At 38.5% G+C, this 20214-nt stretch overlaps 1 protein-coding gene across 1 annotated transcript in view; it reads right to left on the bottom strand.

The window, feature by feature from the left end:
- The window catches only part of DCN (decorin), a 43142-nt gene extending 23155 nt beyond the window's left edge, over positions 1 to 19987 (bottom strand). Inside the window, exons 1-2 of the mRNA XM_067559833.1 lie at positions 19781 to 19987; positions 16135 to 16381 (exon numbers count right to left, since the gene is read on the bottom strand). Of these exons, the coding sequence (XP_067415934.1) occupies positions 16135 to 16345 (211 nt within the window). The 5' untranslated portion in view covers positions 16346 to 16381; positions 19781 to 19987. The remainder of the gene's footprint in view (positions 1 to 16134; positions 16382 to 19780) is intronic.
- Between the last annotated feature and the right edge of the window lie 227 nt (positions 19988 to 20214).

The raw sequence follows: 20214 nt of genomic DNA, 5'->3' as shown, positions 1-20214 counted from the left end.
AGCACAGGAGGGGCTGAAGAGAGAAGGCACCTTCAGGAAGGAGGGGCTGCAAGGGGTTCATCTATTTGACCCTGTGACTTGACTGGAGGGCTGAGTGAGTGAAGATGTGCCTAGTGAGATCTACAGAGGGCACCAGGAGCAAGGGGGGGAAAAATTGCAACATCACTCCCAGCTGACAGGAGACACTGAGGAGGTGAGCACCTGGGTCACACTGGCAAAAATCAAAACTGACTTCCATGCCCTGAACAGATGGAAAATATAGGAACTACAGACTAGCACAAGCTTCTCCACCTTTTGCTGCTAAAAACATTACTCCTAACTTAGCTGGATCCTACTCCCATTAAAGTCAATGGCAAAACGCCTATTGATGTCTATGGTGCAGTATCAGGGCCGCAGAGCATTAACCATGTAATGGGTGATAAATCACTTGGTTCACATAAAGTTTGCCTGTAGACAGAGGCATAATAGTAATAACACTAACATCTATGAACCCTTGTTAAAATAGCACTTTTCTGGTGAAAAAAAGTTTGTCATAAGAGGATTTTACTGAAAAACAAAGGACTTATCAGGGTTTTACACCAATATAAAAATGGTTAAATCATTTGTATTCATGGCAATATCATTACTTTATAGTTGCCAATAAAGACCTTGTATATGTTTTAACTAAAATAGTGTGTGTAATTTAAGCAGTTAAAGTAGGAAGGCATGGCACAGTAGAAACCATACAATTCTAATATTATCTTACAAGCATGCTTACTAAGCATATATTGTATTACCAGTGAAGGGGTTACTGGCTAGAGACTGGACCTCCAGCTGTATTTTCAGATTGAACACTTCCGGTTTCAAATATCCATGATCAACTTCAAGCTTCATGTATGAATGAGGGATGGGAAATCTTTGGATTAATTAAAATGAATTGTAAGTGAGATACCTGATGCAAACCTTGGTACAATAATCAAACATCTGTGTAATTTTGGCACTAGCAATATACAAATGAATTTGTAAATGTTTCCTATGTTTTTCTATTAAACAAAGAAGTTTACAGTAACATCAAAAGTCTGTTTCATATATATATATATTATGTGCAAACATATATATATAACTCCGATCCTTAAAAACACTAAGCTTATTACACGATGCATTTTGTATATGTTACCTATATGCTTGTATTGAAGCAAGTGATTTATTTAAATAGTCTAAAGAGGGGAGAGAAGCAGCAGGGAGGAAGCAGGGATTTTTGTTGAATCCTCTGTGCACATGTGCAGAGAGCAGGACAAGGCACTTAGAAGTTCCCAGAATAACTAGAGGAATGGGAGGTAATATTTGCTAGGCCTGCTCAGTAGTTATCTCTCAAGCTATGCAGAGGGTTTCCATTAAGGGCAAGCAAACTTCCAAGATCCAGACATTCATGGTCCCACTCAACTAACTGGAGCACAGTGGGGACGAGGTTAGAAATGGTGAAAGTTGGAGACAGCAGTGTGGGCTCAATGGCTGAACAATGCAGAAATGAGCTGTGTCCTACAGCTTGTACCATCTGGGAGCCAGACTCCGTATCTTTCTGGATTCTGAGGAGGCAGCCAGCTATTGACTCCACAACTGGAATTGCTGCTGACTGCGAGGATCTTTTCAACAACTTTGCTGAAGAGGTTCTGAGGAGTTTGAGGGAGAACTTTCTATTGTCTTCAATGGGCCTTAGATCAGATCCATAAACAGAGGGAAATTTCTATCCTGTGATTGAATGTAGGGAACTGTAATAAAAAGATAAAAGGCAAATAGCATGGCCAAAGGCAATCCCAGCAGCAAAGAACAGGGTCAGCTTCTTGCTTCACTTAGTTAATTACTGCTGGGCCGGGATACTAGCTGGTGGTTTAGTATCAGAATGTTGAGGGAGAGTATCTGATTGTATAATTCAAGTCCATATTGTAATGCATGTGTAACAATTGTAACCTTCACTTTATTATGTTTTTTAAAAAAATTGTTTCAGACTGAGCCCTGCTCTACAGTTACCAGGTGATTCGGCTGCAGTCAACGAGAATTACACAAGCTACGCAGAGTAGCTTGCGTAACTCCCATCGACTGGTGTGCTTCCCTTCTACGTGGCGTCTTCACTGCACTGTGCCGATGGGAACCGCCTTCTCGTTGATGCAGTGCTACGCCACTTGAGGGGGTGGTTTTATTGTGTCGACTTCTGGATCGACTGAGTGGCTCTACACTGACTGCTCCGTCGATCCAGATAGGTCGATCTGATGGCGGCGACTTTGCTGCCGTCAGTGTAGACATACCCTGAGAAAGTACTCAGTGCTGTACAATACCCTGAATAAAGATATTATAATATTGTACTTGGCTAGACACCCATTAGTCTGCCCCTCACATTAATTTTCAAGATCCACAGGTGGTGAGTTCTCACTATCTACCTTAAAATATTCACAGTGAATGAGAGACAGAATCCTGTAGAGCCTTGTTCATTCTGTGTGCACCATACACTATGTGGTTTGAGGGCTTGATGCCACAAGGGGTGGAGGTGGGGAGTGCCCTTAACTCTCATTGACTTAAATGGGGCCAAAGACGTAGGATTAAATCCTTTATGAAATAAGGACTCCATAGCCCCCTTGCCTCACGCACAGCACCTATGTACATTATTTACAATGCAGCTAACTAATCATACACACTGTGCTATGAAACCTCCCTCCTTCTCTCTGAACATTAACAGAAATAATACCAATTGTACTGCGCATGCTTGAAGTTCAACTCAGTCAAAACAAAATCCTATTTCACTGCAACCACTCAGCCACGTTCCCCCAATATGTTGTTTGCATGCAAGTTCTAATTTTCTATCCCACCTGTACTGTGTATTTAAAAAATGGTTGCAAGAAACTGATTTAAAAAAAATACTTTTTTTTTTTTTTTATTTCAGAGGTGGCTTTGCTTAAACTTTCCAAAAAATCAGTTAGAGAGAAACTAAGAGTGAATCCTTGAATTTTCAGAAACTAAGTTTTTAGGCTGAAGTGAAGATATGGTTTGAATGGAAACATTTACGCATCGTTAATCCTAGTGATCACTGCCATTTCCTCACTAATATTTCAGCACAGGAGATCCTAGCATTCTGAAAAAAGGCAAGCTATCACTAATACTTACTGCAAAGGGAAGACCAGTAACTTACTTTCTTAGATTTCGTACAAATAGAAAGCATTTTCATATCTCCAGGTTGACCTTTAGGAAGATTTTTGTAGGTAGTTATCTCTGCTTTCTTTCTTGAATTGGTCCAAATGCTGTATACTACATTTCACCCATGCTCTCCTACCATTACATATATACCCACATGTGAAAAGAAGAAATAATATACAGTTGTTTTCCAAAGCTATCACAGAGTTCTTGTGATGGCAAACCTCATCAAATGCGTTTGAGGCATGCTTTCCTAGGCTGTAACATCATTAGCATTATTTTCCTACAGCTCACTAGGGACCACCCTAGACTTTGTGAGGCACTGTGCAATGAATGGTGTGAGTGTCCCCGTGGGCACTTCAGTAATCTATGTAAAATATTTTTTGGGGGAGGGCTTAACAAACTGGACAGGAGCTCAGGGTTCTTAATTGAGGGGAAGAGGAGGTGTATAGATCAAGGCATTTGTCTATGTGGTCCCTATTTACATATATGCTTATACAACTCCTATCACCGTAGTATCTGAAGGCACCATAAACATTCATGAATTTAGCCTCACCACACCTGTGAGCTATGGAAATATTAACTCTATTTTTCACCTGGAAAACCAAGGCCCGGAGATTAAGTGACTTGTCCAAAGGCACATGTGGTAGAGTCAGGAACTGAATCCAGTTCTCCTGGGCTCAGGTCAGCACCTTGACGACAAAACCATCCTTCCTTTCTCTGGAGCAGAGGTCTTCAGGCTCATCTTTCCAGATGTGCATCAGGGTAGCAGTCACAACAGGAAGGGGAAGTCATCGATCTGACATATTACATGCTGGGCCATGGCATGTTTAAAAAACCATATTGTATATAAATATACATTGTATGCATTATATACTGTATATGCAGGAGATGAGTTTAGACAACAAAGTTAGCATGTGGGTTTTGAAGGTTCAGGGTGTTTTGAGCCAAGATGTTGGTTAGGCCCATTATAAAGATAAGGACCATTATTACTTGCCACAATTAGATCCAGATCCAGACTTGGATTTCCAACATCCCAGACCTTCAGGGTTATTAATATCTGAAGTGTGGGATCAGAGCTCTCTCCGATGTATTAATATCTTAATGCAAACTATGTTGTTACAATGTTGAGACTGTATATTCAAAATAATAAATAGGCATTGCAAATCATAACATTTTGTTACAACTTTAACTGAGCAGTGTGGTGCATGATGTATTTTATACTGTATATATTTAATAATATAAACTGCACTATAGAAAACAATGATTGTCCTGAACCAAATCCCTGAATAAACCCTTCACCGCAACCTCTGGCACGGGCCAAAATCCAAATGCAGAGATGAATGTTGTGGTTCAGGTGTGTTCTTGACACAGTGTTACTAACACTCACAATATTATCACAAGGGTCATGATTTAGGGCTCTTTTAAAATGTTGCTCTAGCTTCCAAGAACAGTTGTAGACAGATGAGGAATTTGGACTGAGCTATTTGTAATTCCCAGATGTGGTCATCAGAAGCTGCTGTCCTGACTGAGTAGGCGTCTGCAGCAGTTGCTTGCATTTCTTGTGCATGCAGCTCTGTGCTTTGAGAACATGTAGAACCAGGAAGTGCCCTGGCAACAACAGGGAGAGAAGGTGGGAGAGTGCACCACTGAGCAGTGGTAACCAGCAGCTCCTCAGCCCTTAATGATGCCATAAGCGGAGGCTGGAGGAAGGAGGACCTGAGAGTTTGAGATGGGGTGGACAGCCGGATAAGGGGAATGGAATGTCTAGCTTGGGGGAAATAGTAGGCCTTGGGAGTTGATTTGGGGAAGGGAGGAGTCCGCTTCATGATTTTTGAATTCTCAAACTATGCATTTCAAAACATAATGAGAATATGTTCTGTACTGTGTGGCATTTGCAAATGGCAATAATTTATTAATTGGTTCTTATGATACATGAAGTAAGAAATGATTATTATTCTGAGGCGTATCCAGAACTCCTCTCCTACACTCCTCCCCTGTAAAAGTAAAAGTAATTTAACTTGTCTGCTACTTAGCCACTGGGGCTATTGGGTAACTGCTGCAAAGGAGTTGACGTGACTTAAGAATGACTGTGTGATTTTGTTTTGAAAGGTTATCCATAGGTTGGCTTAGGTTTGGTTTGGTTTTACATCCAAAAGGCTGAAGTGCCCTTGAAAATATATCAGAGTGTCACCATCAATCTTCTTTGTAAAGGTGACCTGCAAACCTTTTTCAAGTTTGTTCACTTTTCAGCTCATGAGACTTATGATCCACGAAGGTTCACTTTGACTTCATTTTTGCCCAAACCACTGTCTCCTGATTTATTTTTTTAAATAAGAATAGTGACTCTGAGCCTCTATGCTTCTGATGAAGCAGCTATAAAGAGCATTCCCTCCTTTCTTTTCATACTGCATTTTCTTATTCATTTCTACTTCCAACAAAGAGAGTGGGGAAGGTGAAACTGCACACCCACCACAGTCAGATATACAGTTCTCAGGTACTGCTGTGATAAAAATTGATATAGGCACTTGTACAGGCTCTGAATAAGAGGGTGACTCCTGGAGTGCTCTTCCCAACCTCCATGCACCTGTATTAGGGTTGACCTTTCTCTCTGATTAACTAACCAATATGGTATGCATTTTGGAATGTATATTTAATTGTAATTACAGTTGTCACGCTTCCAGTATTGCCAGCTGCATTATTCAAAAGTTCTGAGTCAGGACTGTGAGATTTGCTTAAAAATCATAAGATTGCCCCTTCCCCCCAAGTTTAAAGTATTTTTCATTATCTTTTGATCTCGAAAAGTCTCACTTGGGATACATTTTTCAAGTTTTCCCCACAGTCAAGAGAACTAGAAATTTACTTTTATTGAAATCTGAGATTCTCACAAAATCATGAGTTTCCAAGAGCTGTGGGTTTAAGTGAAAAGTCAAATATCACATGACTCGTGATAAAAGTGCAAAAGCTGACAATACTGCATTCACCTGGTGGCAGCTAGTGATATAAATCATCCAATCAGGAAAGAGAAACAATATAAAAAGGTTCCTGAAACTAACTAGGACTTTGTCAGCAGTTTATGCAGTTTGTCATTTGTGAGAATATTCATGCATTAAAGATTAAAAATACACTTCTCACTAATATTTACATTAGTAAAGCTTGAGCACTGCAATGTTTGGGATGTGAACACTGCCAAACTGAAATTCAAATCTGAATGAATAAGTTGGGATAATATTGCCCAATGTTTGCAAAATGACAGGGATCTCTGGGGTGTCACCAGCTCATTCTAATGCAAGAAAAATGGAAGCAAACTGCTGTGCTGATGTATGGGCATATTTACACTTGTTTATACTTTTCTAAATGTCAAAAGACAATTTTCCAAATAAAGTGGGGGTTGACCACTAGCAGCCTCCTCTCTTCTGCTGGAGGGTTTTGTATTTGTTGTGCTGCCTTTTTTTTTTTTTTTTTTTTGCTATTTAATGGTAGATCCCCAGTTTAGCTGTCAGTATAGTAATATAACAGAGAAAATGTTCAAAATAGTCATCCCATCCATTTCCCCAAAATGTATTGTTCACTGCTGCTGGAGGATCATCCTTTCATTGGTATGATCTTCTTGGGGTTCTGTAGCTACATGCTTTCTGGGAAATGTAAGGAGCATAAGAACATAAGAATGGCCATATTGGGTCAGACCAATGGTCCATCTAGCCCAGTATCCTGTCTTCCAACAGTGGCCAATGCCAGGTGCTTCAGAGAGAATGAATAGAACAGATAATCACCAAGTGATTTATCCTGTTGCCCATTCCCAGCCTCTGGCAACTAGCAATCCCTGCCTATCCTGGCTAATAGCCCCTGATGGACCTATCCTCTATGAACTTACCTAGTTCTTTTTTGAATCCCGTTATAGTCTTGGCCTTCACAACATTCTCTGGCAAGGAGTTCTACAGGTTGACTGTGTGTTGTGTGAAGCAATACTTCCTTCTGTTTGTTTTAAACCTGCTGCCAATTAATTTCATTTGGTGACCTCTAGTTTTTGTGTTATGAGAAGGAGTAAATAACACTTCCTTTTTTACTTTCTCCACACGTCATGATTTTATAGACCTCTATCATGTCCCATTTAGTCGTCTCTTTTCCAAGCTAAAAAGTCCCAGTCTTATTAATCTCTTCTCATATGGAAGCTTTTCCATACCCCTAATCATTTTAGTTGCTCTTTTCTTCACCTTTTCCAATTCCAATATATCTTTTTTGAGATGGGGTAACCAGATCTGCATGCAGTATTCAAGATGTGGGAGTACTATGGATTTATAAAGAGGCAATACGATATTTTCTGTCTTATTATCTATCTATTTCCTATTGAGTTCCAACATTGTTAGTTTTTTTGACTGCTGCAGAACATTGAATGGATATTTTCAGAGAAATATCCAAAATGACTCCAAGATCTCTTTCTTGAGTGGTAACGGCTGACTTAGACCCCATCATTTTGTATGTATAATTGGGATTATGTTTTCCAATGTGCATTACTATGCCTTTATCAACACTGAATTTCATCTGCCATTTTGTTGCCCAGTCACCCTATTTTGTGAGATCCCTTTGTAGCTCTTTGCAGTCTACTTTGGACTTAACTATTTTGCATAGTTTGGTACTATCTGCAAATGTTGCCGCTCCGCTGTGTACCCTTTTTCCAGATCATTTATAAATATGTTGAACAGTACTGGTCCAGGTACAGACTCCTTGGGTACACCAGAATTTAAATAAATAAATTAAACTCATTAATCAGAAAGTTGTTTCTTTTGCTTAGTTATTCCTATTTTCCATTTCCTTATCCCCTCTCCCTTCCTGTCTCTGTCCTGTTCTATATCTCTCCAGACTGTTTTCTTTGTTTTGCTTTTTCTTTCTAGTTTTTTTCTTTTATTCTCCTTTCTCTCATTGTCTTCCTTTTGAAAAGCAACATATCCTTTCCTTTCATATTCACCCCACCTAATATTACCCACCCTTTTCTCTCTCATATGTGATGTTGTCAGTACCTCTTTGCTCCTCTTCTTTTGTCCTTGTCCCTTTTGCAGGCAACATTCCCATCTTTATTTATTTATTTCATTGTACCTCTGTGGTTCTACATCTTACCACTAATGTGTTTCAGCACTTTACAGTCATTAACTAATTATAAATAGCCATCACAACCCCCTTAGGAGATAGATGAGTAGGTATGATTATCCCCATTTGATAGTTCCACCCCACCCCATCTAAGGCAGAAAAGCTAAATGACTTGATCAAGCTAATAGACAGAGTTGACATCACAGCTGAGATTATAACAAAGAAGTGCTCAGTCCTCTGCTTAGTCCACTATCATGCTGCTTGTCATGTCCCTCCTTTTAGCCAGAGTTAATCCTCAAAGGAACTGGTTTCTCTGCAGGAAACTGGGAGGGACTTGATGCGGCACTAACCCAAATAACACTTCTTAACAGCAACTCTACTTACAAATATGAACTCACCTAGGGCTGTTCCAGAAACTGAGGGATTGAAAATCATTAATTTCCAAGGCCTTAAAATTCAGTCCTAGAATAGTGGGGACCATGAATTAAATTTGACTTTTAGGAAAAGTTACTTTGCTAAGCTTTCAATCCTAGTGATTCATTTATATATTCCTGGCTATCTTCACAATGACAACAATCAGGCACATTTAACATGAAAAGTAAGGTTATTCTTGATTCCTACAACTCAAGGAGTTGCAAAGGTTGGCTCTGGGATTGGCTGGTGGTAAGTGCTATAACACACATATATATATTTAGAGATGGTATGAAAGCAGCCTATAGCTATATAGGAAATACATGCCAATGGTTCTCTTTCTGCTAAGGGCTTTCAGTTTTCACATCCCCTGTCTTTTGATAAATTTCCCATTTTACTTACAGGCCATGGGGCTCTGCTTCTTATTGTAATGCAATTGACAGAATCCTATCCTCATCAGAATTTTTTAGCAAATCAAAGCAACCCAAACTGATTCAATCTAACAAAAAACAGTCTGCTACACAGTTTTCTCACAGATGCCTTCTCCATTCAGTACATGCATATATGACTCTGCCTCAAGTTCGAAAAGACTCAGGATTGGGCCTCTGTGATGTAGTCTCCCTTATTTGTCTTGTTCTGTGTTTTAATTTCTCTCCTCTCTGTCTAGCCAATGAAGTCAGAACAACTCCATTTTCTCTTCCATAACAGTGTGCTGAATGGACAAATCCTTAAATGTGATGCATTTGGAGAGAGCTATAATTTTGTCATTTCTTAACAATGTTTGCAAGGCCAAACTCATAAAGCACAGAAAATACTAAATTAACTAAACAAAAGCAATAAAGTATTTATTAGTAAGACAGTCTAATATGACATTGTCTGTGCTATTGGAGAACTTTGCTACAGAAAAAGGCAAAAAACAGATGTAATGAAACAGACAGCCGTTCTCTACTGCCTCCTTATCCTTTGTTGAGTGACTTCTCTATGAACACTTGGTGGGTGTGGTCATGTCAGACCCCTGAATAAAGTAACCAACACATAGAGCAACAGTGGGTCTGAAATCTTTTCCTGATTCTGCTACTGCTGTATGGGAGTGGGAACAGCAGGCTCCACTAAAGATCTTTTCAGGAAAGCACCTAAACAGATACAGTGAGCCAACAAATTATCCTCTAAATATTTGGCTTGGAACATCTTTGTTCAATCACCTTTTGAAGATAGTGGGAGAGGGGAGTTTTCCTTGAAAGGCAATACTCATCTGGTGCCCAACCTTACTTTTAAGCTTAAGTATCTTTCTGAAGTAGACTCTGTGTCAGTACCCAGTATTCACTAAAGACTTCATCTTGCATCATTGAAATAAATGGGCAAAAATTCCATTGACTTCAGTGGGGCCAGGATAATACTCTAAAATCCCATCCTGGCTTGCACTGGGTTCAGTGTAAAAACTGGGATGGATTCTGAGTGTAGCTTCTCTTTGACTATTACAAAGTATTGGTTTGGAGTCTTTGGAAGGCATTACGCAGCAACAGTCTAGAAATAGTCATACTTCATATTGAGTACATTCATAAATAGTTTATAAAGGGTTAATAAATGATTAGTAGATGCAGTATAATGTTACACACAAGAGCAGTGTACATTATGGATGCTTATAAGCCTATTAGTAGAAGATCTTACTGATGATTCCAAATCATTGCTATAAGAAATGTATTGTCCTGTTGGATTCTATAATAATTGATTAACCCTTTTTAAAAATATCTATTAAACATTTCTTAACCCTATGTACATTTTTATAAATATATCCTTAATATAGAATGATACAGAAAACTGCCAGGTAAATTTGGAAAAGTTAAATCCTGCCCGCCTGCCCGTCCCATTTAAGTCAATGGAATTTTTGCCACTGACTTTAATGGAGTGAGGATTTCACTCTTTTCTACTCAGAGTGAACTTTTTCAAATACTCTTTTCCTAACTTGAAACAAAAAACTCAAGAATAACATGTATGACACAGGACATGCCTAGAAATGGCAACTCTCACTTCTGAACAAGAAAATTAACACAATTAATTTTTAAAGACAGATTAATTCGCATGCAGAAGCTTATCAGCAAGAGAATCTGAAAATTAACAAATCAAGTATGTATTCTATACAATGAGACCTACTTTGTAGTTATATTGGCATTGCTGATAATGTTTATTGCAATGTGGGTGTAGTTTACCTTTGCCTGGCACTAGCAATTTTTCTTTAAAATTTTCAGGGCTGTTTTTTAATTTCATGGATTCTAGACTTCAGAAACTTTTAGAAGGTTCTGAGTTCTGTGCTCTATTTAATGCTTTCTTCAACTCCAAGAGATGCATACAAACTGTTAGATAATAGAGATCTACAGTGGGGATCATCACAAAAAATATTCCATGGTACATTTACTGCAAAATACGTGCTGGTCAACTGGTGGTGCCCCAATCATGCTGTACAAACATTATGAAATGATCACGTTTTTGATTTCTTACCATCCACTGAATCTTTCTTAGGTTTAAGAGTAAACTGAGCTCCCACAGACATGTCTCCGGTATGGATGCAATTGTTCAACAGATCTCTGCAAGACTATATTCACAGAGTTTAAGGCTGGGGTGGGGGCAGGGAGGAAAGAAATGGGATCATTAGGACATCTAGTCTGACCTCCAGTATATTACAGGCCATCAAATTTTATCCATTTACCCCCGTACTGAGCCCAATAATTTTTGTTTCACTAAAGCATATCTTCCAAAAGGGCATCCAGTCTTGATACGAAGACCTTGGGAGATGGAGAATCCACCACTTCCATTGGTGCTCTGTTCTAATAAGCTAATATAGATAGCAATTAAAGAAATACCTTGGAGTGCTGCCAACTCTCATGATTTTATTGTGAGTTTCTCCATATTTTTTGTTTTTCTCAAAATTCTGGCTTCTGGAATCAGGGGATTGCATGAGAATCTCAGCTTGTATTTTAAAGCTAAGTTTCTAATCCTCATTGTTGCTAAAAGAAAATCTTGAAAACAGGAAGGAAACATATTCTAAACTAAGGCTCAAAAACTAGAAGGCAAATAAAATAACCCTAAATTTATTTTTTTTTAAATTTATTAATTAAATATGTATACGTACATTTTTGTTCCATACCATTTAAAAGCCCAGTGAGAATTCAGACTAGTATTTGTCTTGAAATGTTCCTTTACTGAAATGAAGGTCAAAATTTAAACAGAGAGATAGAGATTTTCAAGCTAAATATACATGGCAGGAAATGACCCAATATATTTTCTCCTAAACTGGTCAAATTAAATCTGGATTTTGAAAACAACTTTTTCTAATTAGAAATAGTCTCTAAATAAGGCAATTATTTGATCTGAACTACCTAAAGAGGATTTGAATATTTCTGCTATTACAACTGACTCAGGCTCAACCCGAAGGAAAGTGATATTCCCCACAACAGATTTTATAGTGAAAACAAGTCCCAATCAAGATCTAGGCTGGAGGCCTTTGTAATGGAGTAAATATTCTCACACTGAGCCGTGAGTATGGAATGGACTTTTAGGTGTTGCTGGAAAACTTGAAACAAGCAGACAAATTAATTTGTGTTAGGGCATCATGGTTCAGACTGGAAGGTCAAAGAGTTAATACATTTCTATGTATTTTCTATCTGAATCATATGCACTTATGAGAGCGCTGGGTGGAACCCCTCTTGCAGCAACTTATGGAGGAGTGATACTCTAAGTGGTCCTTTGACAGATCTTGTATTAGTCAGTGTTCAACTAGAGGGAGGTATAGATGGATGCATGTCTTCCCAAAATACACACTGAATGTCAAATATACACACACACACTGATACCTGGTCCACTATACCTGCTGTAACCCTATCTCACAGATTAAATGCTAATTGCAAAAGTGACTACAGTCTCTTTGGAAAAGCTGACTCGGTTTTATGGAATACAATACATTGAGATGAAGATGATGATAATATGGAATGCTGTGGTTGCTTTCTGGCAAGACAAGGCAGCTTCCGGAGAGCATAGAGCCTTTATAGTGACATACCAAAATGGCCTTTTCTGTTCAAAGACCTGGGGCACGTGGCATTTGGTAAGAGATCATTAATTGGGCTATACTCTTGACGTGCTGTTTGTCACAAATGGAAGTGCATTCCTCATCTCCACTTTTGAGTTTGGAAAGTTAGCTATGTGGTTCCAGCTCAGTTCATCTTTTGGCTCAGGGGCAAAGCAAATTAATTCCTTGGTATCTCCTTAGGAGGCTGTGACGAGGTTTAAAAAAAACCCAATAATACAGCTGACATGACAGTTATTGGAACACTAGGACTGGTTTCATTGTATTCATTTAATTTTGAATTTTTTTTTTAAATGTGTCCATCTGTTGCTCAGGGAACAATTTTCAGACACAAAATGTACTGGGGAAAAGGACAGAGTTGCTCTCTGGAACCCATATGGTAGAGATCAAGCTCTGACAGTTCCTGTGTAAGTGCTCCTTGCTTCTTAGGTTTAAAACAATATTCTAATCCAGATGGTGGGATTGTTTAGCCCCTGGTGTGGCAGAGGTTTGCAAGTTATAACCTTTGTCCCAGATGGTGCAGATGCATCCTTAAATTTTGCCCAAGATTCCACAGGAGCCTTCCAGCAGAGGCTGTCCAGCCAATCAGATCACCCAATTTATCCCCAAACACCCTGCTTCTGCTCTTCTCCCAGCAAACTTTGGATCCCCTGGTGAAGTAAGGATTGTGAGTGCTCTGTACCTCTGTGACTACCATACCGGGCAGACTTTCCCCAGTCTGGGCTGTTTGTGCCTTGTTCTGCATCAGCCCTGGATGAATCAAGCCTGGAGTGCTCTAATGGCTCTCCTTTCATGACAAATATTTAGTTGCATATGTGATCCAGACATTATCTTTCCCTGTGGGCCAGAGTGGAACTGGTTTAGTCTTAATACATTCTTCCAAAGATCTTATTACTGCTTGTGGCTTTTCTGTATAAACTCCCTCTGGACTAGATGATTAAATGTGATAATATGGGCGGGTAATTTATTTGACTAGGTAAAAAGCCTAGAGTTACATAAGTACTAAAGCTCTTTGACAGTGATTTGGGCGGAGGTGGAATTTTCATTGTTAGGCTTTATTGTTTCAGTGTGGATTTTTTCAATATGCTATTTCTCTGACCTCAGCTCCATTCAATGTTTACATGAACCCTATTCATTTGGGAGCAGGCTGATCTGCTGCTTGACAGAGAGCAGATTAGAGGCTAGATTGCCAGTATGGGGGACTCCTTAATTAGCATACCGCTGGCTTCCAGGATTCTATGGTACTCTTACCCTTTCCCCCAGCATGGGGAGCTGGAGGAGGTATGGTCAGTGCATATGATGCTCAATGATCCCCATGGTCATATCAGGCCCCTAAGGACCTGTTACACGATACGACTGAGGCTGCTCTCAAAGACACTTGGGACAGAGATGGAAGAAATCTAGTAGTAGGATTGGAGAGCTGCAATCAGCTCTTTGCAGCTCCCCATCAGCTGTGCCAGCACTTATTGGACTCACTGGTAAGGATCCGGCCCTGAATGTGGATGTGCGTCCAGAATCTGAGATGTGTATCCTTGAATTTCTAAACTATGGGACAGATTTTGTCTCCATGTTCTGCAAATAGAGAGATCTCTCTGTGAGCATATCTCCTCTTTCCCACTAAGATGTTGTGTGTTGGTGGGTCAACCACCTCAAGAGCACAGTCTCATCTTTCCCAGGATCTACACTGCATGGGCTGCAAACTGGGATGGGGATGCACATCAGTCCTACTGAGATTTGTGGAAAGTAATATGTCCTGGGGTTATATTGCCTTTCCCATTGAGACCCCTCAATAGCATGGAATCTGGGAGTGGGGAGGGGGTTGCAGGGAGAAGAATGGGATCCCGGAGCAGCTGTGTTTCAGCTGTGTTCACAGAGGTGACAGGAGGACATCAAAACAAGAACAGACATGGGCCTCTGTGTGAATGACCCCAACCTCCTGCAGATCCCTGGGTTCCATATCAATTGGAACTGGAAGAGGTTGAGGGAGATCACAGTTACCAAAATTCCCTAAATTCAGACTTCATATTAGCCTACAACAGTAGAGAAGCCGTAGGTCTTCATGGCATGTGGAGCATCCAACTTAGCAAGTGCTTCTTATACCTATACTAGGGCTTTTCTAGTACTCTGAATGGTGCATAAATTGACGGTTATGTTAGTCTGTGCTCACATCTACAACTCTAGGGTGGAGAATTTTGCTCTTCACTGGTTCTTTGCCAAACTGTCATTTTTTCATACTTATGTGACATGCTCAATAAATTCACAATGCTCTCCAGGGAAGGGACTGTCTTTTCTTTGACCTTTGTAAAATGCCCAACACAATGAGGCCCCAGTCCTGAGTGGGGCTTTTGTGCAGTGCCATACCATAATTGAGTGATGACTATAAAAACAAAGCTACAGTATAGAAAAGCAACAAAAAAATACCAATACACTGAAATAGCTGAGTTGTTTGTTTGTTTTGTAAGTGTCTCTTATGACTTTATTCAGTTTGATCAAATCATGATCAATTGCCTTGGAGAAAACAACTTTTCATTGCCTTTCAGGGCCAAATCGTGATACCTTTGCTCACATGGAATAATATGCTATGAGTTGTCCCACTGAAGTTACTTCATAAGTTGTGCCATTAAAGGTACTATTTATTGTAAGCAAAGTATCGCAATCTGGACCAGAATAATTTCTTAGCAGCGTGTTTTATAAATGGCTCTAAAAGTTGCTGATGTTTTGGAAAGTTTTTGAACTAGTTTGTCCAAGTAACTAGCAATAAACTAAGTTAGTGTCAGGTTTGGGCTATATTGAATAAAACCTTTACCCCACACACAGTCCCACTGAAATAATTGAATCATCATAGAATCCATTGAGTATAAGGCCAGAAGGAAAACTCGATCATCAAATCTGACTTCCTGTATGTCACAGGCCACCTACACCACCCAACCACCCACACACTAAAGCCAACAGACAAAAATATTGCAGTAAGCCTGACCTATTACATATAAATATAAATGGGATGGTTTCTCTGTGTAAGGATAGCAGAACCTGGCCTATAGAATTTAGAGCCATTGAAGATTTTTGTATCCTTACCAGCTAGCTCCATTGGATTCATTTGAGATACGTAAGTTATAGAGCTTTGAAAAGTGATTTTGCTTGCAGAGGTTGTGATTTTGCAAGCAAATATAGATACAGCACAAACCTTTCAATGTCATCCTCACAAATCTCCAGCTTGCCTACACCTTATAGATCCCTTCATAAAGTGCATTCTAGTTAACAACCATAGCAAATTTTTTTTGAATAAAGCAAATCTTCAACAACAACCAACAACTAGCTATGCCATCTAAAGTAACTGCAAGTATTTAGCTATAAAACAAGCATAGACAGATTCTCTGTGAAGCTACTTCGCAGCTTACCTAAATCTGAACACTGAACGACCCGAAGATGGCATTGACAGCGGAATGGACATACTGGTCCGGTGAATATCACAGGATCCTCTGTTGGAAGAAGAGGGGGAATAGTGGCAGACCCTTCGTCTTCTAGCATGAACTCAAACAAGCCTTTTTGGTGGAATGGTTTGGCCCAGCATACTGGCAGAAGCAAGAGGAAGAAGACAGCCACCTTCATGGTTTACTTCATCTACTCAGAAGAGAGCCAGTGAACCTAGGAATCAAATCAGAAGTTTAAAGAATGGTAGCAATTCTATCATTTCTGCCTAAGGAGATGCATCATATTCACCAATTATGTAAGTGTGTGCCTGTTCATAAATGGAAAGCTGTCCATTGCATATAGGGCACTTATATTATATGGATAGGAGAATGTTAAATACTTGTCAAAAACACTTTTTACAGAGGAGGTTTAGGTTCATTGTAAACACATCTGTTTGCATTTATGAGGAACAGGCATCATTCTCAATATTATTAAACAAAACAGTCAACATAATAAGCTACGTTTTCCATTTGTCAGTACTAAGCCATCGTTGGAGTTTGACTGTGTGCTTTCATTACCATTTGTTAGCTAGGAGTTTGTTCCTTTGGGGTTGAACCTGAGATTCTCAAATCCACCATAATGCATATTTCATGTCTTATGATTTTTTTTTAAGAGCCATCCTGTTGTGAGTGTTTTAAATTATAGCCCACTGAAGCTGATTGGGAAATGAGCAAGATCTGGAGATGGGGGCACAAAACCTTTTAGCTGTTTTAAGTTATACTGACTTCCCAGTTTAAAAAATATTATCAAGCTTCATTTCATGTTGGTTTCTTCTTGGCCTCCTTTCCAGTTATTTGGCTTAGGATATGTTATTCTATAACTGTATAGTGTAAGAAATCTTTTGCTTTGCCCTGTGTAAGCATTTGAACTCATACTTATTTTTTGTCAGCACATTTTCTAATGAGACTTAGGGCCCCAATCCTGCAAACATTTGTGCACAGAAGCAACTTTGCTCATGTGAGTAGTCCCATTGGACTCAATGAGGAAAGCTACATAAGTACGTGTTTTTAGGACTGGGCCCTAAGTTAGTTTCCAGAGTATATCGTACGTATATGGTATGCATTGTTCAGAGATGAGGGAAATATCTTAAGAGTAACTTTCATATTTTGTGGCAGGTGATTACAAATTAGCTAACTGCTGTATATTTTCACTTTTCACTGCATGCAATATACAGGGAGAGTTATGTTGTAAAATCACTCATGGGACTAAAGAACGCAACTGTTTGTAGTGGTGGCCTTCTAATAAAGGAAGAGCAGAATTTTCATTGACATGTTAGGGGCCTTTTCTTACATTAGTAAATGTAGTCCCAGGTACAGTTGTTATTATATACTAAAATAAGTGTTCGTATAATTCTTTAAATCAGTAACTCAGCAATACAAATTAATCTGTGAAATGTATTAACTAGAAACCAGTATACTGAGGAATCTCTCTTCAGAATATTAGAACTTCAAGTTACTTTTAGAGAGCTGGTAGTAGTCCAAGGATAGATAGATTAGAATGTATTTAACTCTATGCCTCTGTTACATAATTTGCATACACCAACTCCCAGAATGCAACATCACAAAACATTTTACCATTTGTCTTAAGTAGATGGCATGTCTGTCATACAAAAAATGTTAATATTTTAAAGCTATAACTAACGCCTCTCTAATTTAGCCATTTTAGGACCAGATTGTGATGCTATCAAATATGAGTAAGGGTCTCTTACTCCATAAATAATCCTTTTCTCTTCAATGAGACTTCACCTGGAACAAAGTATTATTCAATGTGATTACGTACATTGCAATATGGCTTTTAATTAGAATTGGAAGCGTGACCTTATGCTTATTACTACTTCGACTAATTCAGCACATTTATAATTTTGTAATGGAGTGTAGTAAAATGACAATACAGTTTCCATAAATATTTGGCACCTTGGCATAAGGAGTAAAAATCCTAATTTATTACCATTTATTATAGCATGTTTTATTGTAATGAATAGAAATATTAGCAGAGCAAAAACAATTGATCTGAATTTCCATTAACTTTGATATGCCATGTGAATTAGATACACAAGAGAACTGCCAAGATACCAGCATGCTGTGGCTGCTTTAAAGAGGTACCCCTAGCTATAAAGTAAACTGTTTTTTACCCATTAATATTTCGATCCTGTTCCCATTGATCCCAGAGGTAAAACACCCATTAGTTGCAAAGAAAGCAGCGTCAGGAATTTAATTCTTGTCTGACAAACAAGACAGAGGCACTTTTCATATTTTACTCATGCACACTAATATATACTGATGATGTGTACATATCAGCTAAATACTGTCACAGGGCCTTATCTGCAAAACCAAGACTCCTAATGAGTTCAATGGGAGCTTTGCATGAGTGAGAACTGCAAGAAAAGGTCCATAATGGATATTATGTGTCTTAGATTATATATAGTGCAATAAAGACTCAGTGAAGGAAAAATCATATTAATGAAAAATAATTAGAAGATAGGAATATATATCTAACATAAAATAACAACCATTTAAAAATCATATAAAAGAAAATTGTCCTATTAAGAAATGTTCACACTTCATTTAGAAAAGAAAAGGAAGAGGAAATGAATGTCTGAATTGAATTTGAAATGGTTTGTGATGTGGTATTTGGGTCTAGAGCACAAAACATTTTACATTTGTGTTAATTATATATCCACGAGGAAGACTTTTCCACAAAAGCTACATCATTTCATCTCACCAGAAACCACTGTATTGGTGGTGGTCTCACCGTGCCTTAAAATTAAGGAAAAAATATTACTTCACTTTGTCAGAAGAATTTCTTATAATATCACAAAGTTTACTTGAATGGAATGAAATTAACAATTAAAAAATTCCTAGATCACATGAATTACCTATTCTGTATAATAAACAATAGGTGTGGAAACACAGTAGTTGGGACTTTAAAAAGACAGGAGTCTTTTTAACTCTTCTACTGACAGGAGTTTCAGCTCTTTAGGAATTTTGTTTTTCATCTCTTTCTTTCATAGCCACCTTCTCTAAAATGCGTAGTCCATTGCTTATATATTTTTAACATACCACTTTCTAATATTATAAAGATATCCATCAAGCCTCTCTAATTGCACACCACATTGTTTTTCTGAAGCTGAAAATATTCTGACTAAAGTTTAAAATACATGGAAAAGGAAAATTGTAAAATTTCACTGCATGTCTTTTGCAACCAGAAATGTAACTGCTCATATATTCCTCCCTTACTACATCAGATACTCTAAATATTTGACTACAAACACAGATTATACTGCAGCCAAAGTTCGCAGTAAAAAAAGGGCTATAGCATTGCTTCTACACATCCAAACAAACAAAAAGACAGCACAAGTCAAATGAACAATAGGAAATGTATGCAATCCTTGAGAAAGTATTCTGCTTCTCACGTTCTCAAACAACACAAATGCAGGATACAATATAAACATTGCTAAACATTTAGTAGGATTTTTCTTGCTTCTCTCAGTAAAATGCAACCCTTCTTGCTCCAGACTTGTTTGAAGTTTTATTAGTCCGAAGCATAGTTCAGGACAATTATTAAAAATCATACCTTTTTAATCCAGGGATTTGCAAGAGGAGCTCTCAAAGCTGAGTTGTAATTAAGCTAAATATTCAGCCCCGGCAAAGGACTTTGCAGGTGTGGAAAGGAGGAGGGGGTAGGTTACTGCTCAGTGACTGTCACTTGGTGGAAAACCCTCCTGCTTCTATTCCACAGCACAGTTAAAAAATAAGGTTTCCCTCAATGAACACAATCCAGGCTGACACCCACATTGGATCATATGGTAATGATATGTCTCCTGTATTGTAGCCAAAATCTTTATCAGCCCCCTTTTTTCATTTGCTTTATTTCTTTTTCATCTGTTTAGGATCCCAAACTGCTTGTACAGTACAACACAGAAGCTCGACTGTAATTCATCTTACTTATTTTCTTAACTTCCCTAAAACATATATTTACAAGAGTTTTCTTCTGTTTTAACCATGCTT

This window comes from Emydura macquarii, unplaced genomic scaffold (assembly GCF_026122565.2).
Source record: "Emydura macquarii macquarii isolate MOO-44397 ecotype Brisbane River unplaced genomic scaffold, CSIRO-AGI_Emac_v2 contig_2205, whole genome shotgun sequence".
Taxonomy (NCBI): Eukaryota; Metazoa; Chordata; order Testudines; family Chelidae; genus Emydura; species Emydura macquarii.
Note: the sequence above shows the minus strand (reverse complement) of the source record. Positions and strands in the feature narration are given on the sequence as shown.